We start from the raw sequence: 10467 nt of genomic DNA on the forward strand, positions 1-10467 counted from the left end.
TGGAACCCGTCTGCAGAGCTGTAGTTTAACTCCCGTACGGAAACAGCTGCGATTTTCAAAACGTGGCTACACGGCTCGCTACGTCTCAAACGATAGAAATCTGAGACTACAACAGAAAGTTTTTTCACAATTTAATTTTCAAACTAGCCACAGCCCATTGAGATCCCACCTTTAAAGTGTGTTGCTAAAGGGTACACCTTTAACCCAAGTTCAACAAAAAATAATAGTGTATGTCTAAAACAACTCCACTGTGACAAAACCCTCTGTTGACTGAAGGCAGTGTGCATCGTTTGCTCCAAACTCAAAGAATGCAGAAGTTTCTCAATCATTTCATCTGTCAGGTGGAGAATCCAAACAGTACAGAACTTTGGGTCTGCTCTTAAGTATAGATAACACGGCTCATGCAATACTGTTAATGGCACTTCCTGTTCATTCGCCGCAAATGGTGGGCCCGCCTTCATCTTCTTTCAGTACACACGTGCGCACCAACGCCTCGGTGACGATGTACGGGTCACAGTTGGCAGACGGACGGCGGTCTTCGAAGTAGCCCTTCATTTCCTGCCCAACCATGCGAGGGATGCGGATACTGGCCCTGCGGTTGGCCACGCCGGCAGAGAACTCGTCGATGTTCGAGGTTTCGTGGTAACCGGTGAGGCGCCTGGCGTTGTCAAGCCCACCTTTTGGGTCATAGGCTCGGATATGATACGTGTGTCTCTTCGCCAGCCTCTCAATGGACTCCTCTATGACTCTGAAAGACATTAGGAACATCTGAATTACCCAGTTGTCCTTTTTGTTGTTAATAAATTAAATAGTACAGATCGATCCTTACTTTAATCCTCCGTCATCACGCATATCTTTAGTGCTGAAATTGGTATGACAGCCAGCGCCGTTCCAGTTCCCCGATATAGGTTTGGGGTCGAATGACACAACAACACCGAAATCCTCACACACTCTATGCAGGAGGAAGCGAGCGATCCATAGATGGTCTCCCATGTCGATGCCTTCACAAGGTCCCACCTGGAACTCCCACTGAAACAGAGGCAACATTTAAACTGATTTATTCAAAACACCATTAATTAACCTGTAGTTACAGACCGTGTCTGAGCTGTACCTGTGCTGGCATGACCTCAGCATTTGTTCCATAGATCTGAACCCCAGCGTACAGACAGGCTCTGTAGTGCGCCTCCACTATGTCTCGTCCGTACGCGTTATCTGCTCCCACGCCACAGTAATAAGGCCCTAACAGGAGGAACAGAAACAAAACATCAACTCTAAGACTATTAAAATGTCATTGTTACACCAAACAACCAGGTAAACATAGACACTTACCTTGTGGGCCTGGGAAACCGTTGGAAGGCCAGCCAAAGGGATGACCATCTGTGCCCAGGATGGTGTACTCCTGTTCCATCCCAAACCAGGGGTGCTGGTTCTCCACCATCCTCATGATCTGCTTACAGCTGCGTCGCAGGTTTGTTTCTGACCAACACCAAAAGTTAGCTGAAACTTGAGTTGGCTCTTCCCTGGTTTGCTCTTGTTGATTTGTTTTGGCTCACCTGCAGGTTTACGGTTGTACTTCAGCACCTCACAGAGCACCAGTCTGTTGGGGTCCCTTCTGAACGGGTCCCTGAACATGGCTGCAGGGACGAGGAACATGTCGCTGTTGGAGCCTTCTGACTGGTACGTGCTGGAGCCATCAAAGTTCCACTCTGGAAGATCTGACACAGGAAAATTCATGAAATCTACAACCTGCCCCGTGCTCTATGAACAGATCTTCAAACATGATAAAAAGTATTGATTTAGCTCTTAAAACTTTTCCACATTTTGTCACGTTACAACGACCACCGTCTAAATATTTCACTGGGATTTGACGTGATACTGTCAGCTATTTTAGCCATCCAGCTATCAAAACGTCCAGCTCATTCAGAGTTTGGCTTCTAAGGTTATTTTGTAACTTTATAAAGTATTTAACTTTATCAAACATTTTTGGTTGTATAAAAATGAATACTGAGTTTAGCTACTTTTAAATTTTATGTTTCAGTTTTGTTATTATTTATTGGTAGATACATTTAGGTTTTTGCTTTTATTATGTTAATTTTAGCTTTTAGCAGTCGTCATGCTAGGCTATGGTTTTGCTCCTTTTAGAACGTTGGTACTGCTTTGCTAATTCTAGCTACAATTGTGTGAATTTTAGACATTTGTTACTGTTTTGATCATTTAAGATTTTAGCTGCAGTTTTGCTGGTTTTAACATTTAGCTACATTTTGCTTGTTTGAGCTTTTAGCTGCTGTTTTGCAGATTCGAGCTACTATTCTGATTTTTTAAACTTTAACCACTCAGTCTCAGCTTCTTCAGTTTCTAGCACAGTCGTTGAGCACTCAGAGAATGTCACAGAAAATGCTAAATGACATATATTCAGGGTCGTCCTGTGTGTAATTTAATCCCAGTCAATCCAGCTGTTCTGTGGAGACGTCAGATTGCAGAATTTTCGTGGTCAAACAGCATCATGAAGACCAAGGAGCACAGCAGATAGGTCAGGGATGAAGTTGAGAAGAAAAAGTTTGAAAACTATGAATATGTAGTGCTCCATGATGTTGCTCAGTCATATGAACACACTGAAACACTTCAGCTTCATCTGGTTCTTACCTTCTACTGATTTGGGCTCAAAATCCAAAGTTCTGGTCTTGCATCTGAGTCCCTCTCCGGTGCCATCTATCCATATGTACATGGCCTGAACCTTATCCCCCTGAGGCAGGTCCATGTACTGTTGCTTCACGGCTTTGTTCAGTTTGGAGCTTGCTGATGTGGCCATCTTTCTGACACCAGAACCTACAAAGTTCAGACGACAGAAACTTCCCTGCACATGACTGCAGAAGAAACGGCTGAGGGAGCAACAGCTGATGAGCTGGAGGTGCAAACAGCTTCTTACCTTGTGCTAGGTGAAGAAAAACCTGGACCGAACAAATGATGAGTGTTCCCAGAGCTGCTTGGTGTTGTGGGTCATTACTGCTGCCCCCGCTGCCTCCAGGAGCTTTTAAAGCTCAGCTCCACCGCCTCTCATTGGTCCAGACGGGACGCGCTCGGAGAGACGCACAGTTCATGCCAGTCCAAGGAAAACACGCACATGCGCAGTGCGCACAGGAGTCAAGTAAGGGGAAAGCACCCTCTGGTGTCTGAAAAATTCACAACTCACCTGTCTGTCTGTCTTTCCCTCTATCTATATGTTGTCTGTCTGTCTGTCTGTCCCTCTGTCAGTCTTTCCCTCTATTTGTCTGTCTGTATTTTTTCCTTATATCTATATAATGTCTGTGTGTGTGTGTGTCTTTGTTTATGTTACTTTGTAAGACCTATTTTTCCAACTTATACTACATTGTGAGGACCAACCGCTCCTCATGGGGCCCAAAGCCCGGGCCCCATAAGGAGAAGTATCGTTGGTGGGTTAGGAGTTAGGTTTAGGGCTGAGGTGTGAATTGAGGATGTGTTATGTTTAGGGTAAAGGTCAGGGTTAGGTTATAGAAATGAATGAAAAATGAATGGACGTCAATTTTTTTTTTTTCATTTACCCTTTATTTATACAGGTAAATAAAAGATTAAGAATGTATTGATGATGAAATATATTTAAGTTGGATAATGGTATGGAATTATAATGAATTGTGATAAGTTTTTTGGTTTGTTGTATTATGTATTGTTTGAATAGATCGTTTTGAATTAATATTGTTTAGAAGGGACAGAAATGATAAGAATTCATTCTTCTTCTGCTGACTTTCATTTTATATGTATCTTATTTTATTTGTATGGAATAAGTCTTGTTTTTACTGAAATGAAATGAATGAATAAATAAATAATTTATACAGGTAGTCTCATTGAGCCACGAGAATTCGTTTTCAAGAGAGACATGTTTAGGGAGCAGATGGGGGGTTAAGGGTCTTGCTCATGGGCCCAGGGTGGGATGAATGAGGGTGGAGGCAAGTGTGGGTGCTTCACCTACCCCACCCACATTTTTGATGTTGCCGATACCGGGGTGTGAACCGGCAATCTTCCCATCACAGGCCCACCTCTCTAACCTCTGCGCCACCTCTCCCCTACGGAGGTCAATGCAAAGTCCCCATAAATGAGCAAAACAAACCTCTGTGTGTGTGTGTATTTGTCTGTCTATCTGTGATTAAAAATGAGCACAAAACAGCATGTTCATTGTGTCAAAGTCTACAGATTCTGATGTGTTAAACAGGATTTATGCTTCCTGGCGAAACAATGTAAATCAAAATGATTGAAACACTCTGCAGCAGTTTAGTGAAAATGTCAGAACAGTGTGTGTTTGTGTATCAGGACCAGTCAGCACCAGCAGCAAAGAAACAGTTTGGTTGGATTAATGTTCCTGTATTCACGTCATCTGAATTTGAACTCAGGAGCTGAGACAAAACTATCTGCTGCTCTCTGCTTCTGCACAAAAAAGAACTGCAAGTGTTCACAGCAGCAACATGCACTGTCACTTGCACGACAAGCAGGAGAAAATGGATGTATTACTGTGGGAAGAAAAACAGAGAACACAAAAGTTATTGAAGTGACTGATTCTGGTCAATTTGTGGTACTTGTGCTCCTGGACCTTACTGCTGCTTTTGATACTGTTAACCACAGTCTCCTTATATCACGGCTGGAATAGTGGGTTGGGATCACTGCATTACAATGGCTCCGCTCATACCTGAGTGGCAGGAGTTTTTGTGTCAAGGTTGGTAACAATGTATCTGCCTCATTGCCTCTTTCTTGCGGGGTCTCACATGGTTCGATTCTTGGACACCTTCTGTTCTCACTTTATTTGCTCCCACTGGGGGTCCATCCTGAGGAAACACGGTCTTTCATTCCATTGTTATGCTGATGACTGTCAGATCTACCTGCCTGTGAAACCAGCAAGTGTTTGTTCCATTCACCCGCTGTTAAAATGTCTGGACGACATTAAGGCCTGGATGGCTTCAAATTTCTTAAGTTTTAACGATGAGAAGACTGAAGTCACTGTCTTTAGCCCTAGCTCAACTGCCACCACTGATCCTGTCAACCTGGACTCTCTTCAGCCATATCTGAAGCAGTCTGGTAAAAATCTCGGGATGGTTTTAGACTCTGACTTCAAGTTTGACAAACAAATCAACTCTGTTCTGCAGAAAAGCTTCTTCCAACTAAGACAGGTAGCTAAGCTCAAGCCAGTATTGTCCAGACCCGACCTTGAGAAACTAGTCCACGCCTTTGTCATGACCCGATTGGACCATTGCAATGCACTCTATGCTGGGGTCAGCCAGGCCTCCATCTCACGTCTTCAGTTCGTCCAAAATGCTGCTGCTCGGCTTTTAACCGGAACTCGTAGGTCTGAACATATTACTCCAGTTCTGTCCTCCCTCCACTGGCTCCCTGTTTGTACGAGGATAGTCTTTAAAATTCTTCTGTTGACCTTCAAGCCTCTCTGAGCTACTGGAACCTTACGTTTCCTCTCGGGCCCTGAGATCATCCGATCATCTGCTTTTGGCTGTTCCAAAAACAAGACTGAAGCTCAGAGGAGATCGGGCATTTTCAGTCATGGGCCCCAAACTCTGGAACAACCTGCCTCCCAACATCAGGCAGGCCACCTCCCTTCCTCACTTCAAATCTCTGCTAAAAACACATCTGTTCTCGCAGGCATTTCACACAGTGTACATTGATTTAGTGTTTTTGTTCTGTGATCCTGATTTAAATGCTTTTTATTAATTCTTCAGTTATTATTAATGTATTGTATTTTTTCCTCTTTAATTTTACTCCCATTGATTGTTGTTGTTAAGCACTTTGATAACAGGTTTTGTTTTAAATGTGCTCTATAAATAAAGTTGACTTGACGTTATCCAACAATGCTCAGTCAGGTCATCTGGATGGTTTCTTTTTTTAGCCGAGACATTTCGTCTTTCATCCAAAGGACTTCTGCGATCTGAGGAGCCACCAACAAACAGCTGATTCCCACAAACAGCACTCCATAGTAGTAAAGAAAAATAAAGGATGAAGGATGAAACGTCTCAGCAAAAAGAAGAAACTGTCCAGATGACCTGACTGAACATTGTTGGATTTTATACCTGGCTTACTGAGCATGAACCTTGGTGTTTTGAACCACTTTGGCATGACTGTTTCAGAGGAGTTGACGGGAGAGAGTGCGATCCCTGGAGGCCATCTTAGCACCAGCAAACTGGTTTTTTTTCCCCACTATGGAGTGCTGTTTGTGGGAATCAGTTGTGTTTGTTGGTGGCTCCTCAGATCGAAGAAGTCCTTTGGATGACAAACGAAATGTCTCAGCTAATAAAAGAAACCATCCGGATGACCTGAATGAGCATTGTTGGATTTTATACCTGGATTATTGAGCATGCCGTTATTGAAGTTATGTTTTTATTTCCCTGCAAGGGTCGTTTTAATCTCCAGGCTGCAACATGAAGGTCTTGAATGGTTTCTAAATGTCGTAACCGAGGGGAACCCAGATTTGTATGAGACCCGGAACGAGACAGACTCAGGTGGAATACAAGAAAACGGTGTTTATTTACAAGTGAAAAACAACAGTTCAGGTTCAGCTCCTCTGCAGCTCCTGGAGGAGTTAAAGGAGGAGAGTCAGGACGAGGCTGAGCTCCAAAAAAAGGTAAAGATTGTTTTCTGTGAATCTCTTACAGTTTGATCCAGAGATGGGGTCCAGTCCTCCGGGGAGCTCCAGAGAGAGAGTCCAGCGGCTGGCAGGGCAGGCACTGGCCAGATTAGAGGCACCAGGCAAAAAGGGATCCAGGCGCAGGAGAGGACAAACCAAGGAGAGACCCAAGGGGGTCAGCAAACCAAGAACAGGTCACGAGGAGATCCAGGGAACCAAGAACAGGACACGAGGAGTCAGGAATCAAAGGATCACGGGGGTCCTTTGAACAAGCCGAGGAATCAGGATTACTAGAAACAAGAGAACAAGGTTAGTACTGGCGAGACTAAGCCTAAAAGGCTTGAAGCACAACTACCATGGAAGGTGATATGCTCCAGCGAAGAGTAGCACTGGACTGCAGCCTTTTGTAGTAGGAGAGCCTCCTCAGTCTGATGGCCGTCAGGTGTGATTAATTAGCGGCCATCTTGGAGGAGGAGCTGCAGGCAGTGGTACTCTTACACTAAAGTCACAGTTGCTGCTACTCACATACACATTTGTTTCATTAAACATGCTATAAATGGGTTATTTAAAGACAAAGTGTGTTTACTTTGAGTTTTCCAACAGTTAACCGTAATACATGTTGCAGCAACAAAGTTTAAATCGTGTCATCTGGTCCAGTTTCTTTAAGTGAGAAATGCTTCAACCTCCATCCAGAGGACTTCATCAGTCTACAGCCTGCAAACCAGATCTGTCCCATAGGTAGCCTTCACTGCTGTGTTTCAAGCCAACCTCCTGTTGGAATCTCAAAAGTAAGTTTTTAACACGTGCAAAACACACCCATCCAGTCATGAAGTACAACAATCAAATGTTATCTACCTGGATGATGGAGCTTACAACCCTTCTTAACACATATTATGTTTTCTGTTGTTTCATGTAGTCCCCTACAACAGAAGAAGGGTAATAAAGAGTTAACCTTCACCTGTAAGCAGAGAGAAATCATGATTCAAAAATGTTGGCCTTTTTTTTCTTGTTATATTTTCTTTGTCCACCAGATTGCAGTATTACATCACCTATAGGTAGCAACACTCAAAAACTGTTTTTAAATGTTTGCAGTAGAAGGAATCCAAAAGTTTATATTGGGATGATTAATGCCAGGCAAATCAGCCTCTACTGATGGTCAATTCTCTTATTATTTAAAAATGTAGCACACATTTTAGACTGAATAGAACATTTCCCTTTTCTTTGTTTTGTTTAATAGTAATACCCATCCATCATAGGAACAGTGATCTGCTCTCTGTCCTCTTTGGTTTGGAGGATGTATTTGTGTGGGGAATTAAAAGCCATTAAAGAGAGGTGCATAAAAGACGGCAGACAGAGCGACGGTCGTTTCACAACTCACACAGAAATGATAATTGGTTCATTTCTAGTCAAACTTGTACCATAAAAGCCTCACCAGCCCTTTTAATTACGCCTTAATGAAAAGACTTGCTTCATACAATTAAAAAAAAACTGTGTCAATTAGTATGCAGAAGAATGTTTAACATATCAGAAAATTAATCCACAGCACTCTGAATTAAAAGTTTGCTTGTGGAATAACTGGGCCAAGCCAGTGGAGAATGCCATTGTCTGCGGTCTAAATGACTCCTTTGTTGTTGCAGCTGGAAAGCAATTAAAACAGGGATTCCAGCGTGGCGGTGTTCTCCTCTAACCTGTCGCCGTTATATTCTGGAAAGAAGAAGAAAAAGAGCATGTCTGCTATCTGTTCGAAGTGCAGATCAGACTCAGTGAAGTCGTGTCGTGGAATGAATTGGAGCCTGAAAGGAGAAAGTTTGGAGAAATTGGAAGTGATAGCAGGAAGTCGTGGATCATTCTGACCAAAGAAAATCCTGTTTATTACTTCTGTTGAGATGAACTGCTCCTTTAATTATGATTTTAATTATGAGATGTGTTTCGACTCATAATTTGCATTGTTTTCATGGTAAAGACTGCTTTTTGTAGCAAAGTGAAGGACTGGATTTGTTGCTGTTGCCAGCAGTATTACCCCTTTGTCCTCCATTATGGGGAGCAAAGAGGGGCAGTTGGATATAGCCTCCATCTGTGCATGTTATGAGTATAAACTTCAAAAATATGTGAGGTTCTGACTTCCATTTTGTTGTGTGGCTGCATGTAGGCAAAAGAAAGCTTTCTTTAAAAAATTTGGCTGTCAAATCAAAATGCAAGATGGCTGCAGCTATATATGTAAACATTGTGAGGAGGATAACTTGAACAAATAAGTAATGTGTCGACTTCCCTTTTAGTGTGTGGCTGCATCTAGGTGTAAGAAATGCAGTGGTGGGCACGGTTCCGTTAATCCAATAATCTGCTAATAGCAGAACAAACTCTCAGTTCAGCGGATTAGCATTTTCGCTAACTTTGAATGCATTTAGCTAAGTTAGCTTCTGCTAAATTTAAATCTGGTTAATTCAAGTCCGCTAATTTTTCTAAAAGTAGTTTTCTACACTAGAAGCATACAGGAGAATGATGATTTACACAGAACGATGCTGTGCAGAGCTAAGCATCAGAAATGTCCGACACACATTGAATGCATCACTCTGCTTCAGCACAGCAGAGTTCTGTTGTCTCTTTGGTTCTGATGAACCAGATTAATTTCTGAAAGCTCACCTCTGAACTGGACATGGACGCTTTACTTATGATTTATGAACCATTTTGAGCTGAGGAAACTATGCTTTCTAGTTTTATTGCCCTAAAGTATAGTTTCTTTAAATGACTGGGGTGGCCAAAGATTAATCTCTGGGGGCCAAGGCCACCATTGACCACCCCCTGGCTCCACCACTGCACCTGGGAGTGGATGACATTGCCATCACTCTGAGCTGCCTCAGACAAGAAAAAACATATTGCGTAAAAAACATTAAGGTTTACTTGCATTCTCTTCAGTTCTAATCCTCATAAACACTCATCTCTAAAACTACAAACATTCACTATTCAAATCCGTCAGCGAGAGCAGACATCAGTTTATCGCTTGTTTAATTAAAGCCTAGCTTCTTTTTTTTAAGGAAACCAATTTTTAATGACCGTTTTAAACTAAAATCTTCTTACAATAAGAAACAATCGTTCTGGACATTTTTGTTCAAATCCTATGAAGATGTCACACTCAGAGTACGTGTTAGAAATGAATCTCAGCTACTACCACAAACTTTTTGTGTTGATGAAGTCCAGCCTGTGATTGGGTCCAGAAAACTGTTTTATCATTCAACCTTTATTTAGACAGGTAAATCCCATTGAGCCTCGAGGACTCATTTACAAGAGAGACCTTAATTCAACAAAGAAAGATGACAACAATGGACAACATCAACAACAATATTTAGTTGCCATTTAATAAAAGTATGCTTAAAAACACATAAAAGAATACTGACAATAACATAAAAGATATTCCTGTTATTATATTTGCTGTCAGTATTTCTGAATGCAATCATGATTAATAATATGAGACCTAAATGCTTTAGTTTGTCTCTAGGTCTGCTCCTGGCAGAGACCCGTTTTCTTAAAACAGCCCTTTAATGAAACAAATGAGTCAAATGTAAAAGAGCGAGGAGCGGGAGAAGCTCCTGGGATTCACCAGTGCTGGAGCTCCATTAGAAGTTCAACCCCCCGAGGGCTTCCTGCCAGGAGGGAGGAGGAGATGTGTGGATCTGGAGTATTTACATTAACAGACTCCTCACTTCACTGCACTCCATCCATCCATCATTCATCCATCCATCCATTATTCATCCTTCCTTCCATCCATCCATCCATTATCCATTCAACCATACATACACACATACATGCATGCATCCATCCATCCATCCATCCAT

At 42.3% G+C, this 10467-nt stretch overlaps 1 protein-coding gene across 1 annotated transcript; it reads right to left on the bottom strand.

Moving 5' to 3' along the window:
* Nucleotides 1-342: 342 nt before the first annotated feature.
* LOC119407885 (glutamine synthetase) lies at nucleotides 343-2993 on the bottom strand. Its single transcript, XM_037674714.1, has 7 exons — nucleotides 2927-2993; nucleotides 2644-2826; nucleotides 1554-1715; nucleotides 1330-1476; nucleotides 1112-1239; nucleotides 830-1029; nucleotides 343-748 (listed from the first exon to the last, which is right to left on the bottom strand). Exons 2-7 carry the CDS (start codon nucleotides 2807-2809, stop codon nucleotides 430-432), a joined length of 1122 nt encoding a protein of 373 aa, XP_037530642.1. The 5' UTR covers nucleotides 2810-2826; nucleotides 2927-2993; the 3' UTR covers nucleotides 343-429.
* Nucleotides 2994-10467: the final 7474 nt, after the last annotated feature.

Source organism: Nematolebias whitei, chromosome 3 (assembly GCF_014905685.2).
Source record: "Nematolebias whitei isolate Nwh7 chromosome 3, NemWhi1, whole genome shotgun sequence".
NCBI lineage: Eukaryota > Metazoa > Chordata > Actinopteri > Cyprinodontiformes > Rivulidae > Nematolebias > Nematolebias whitei.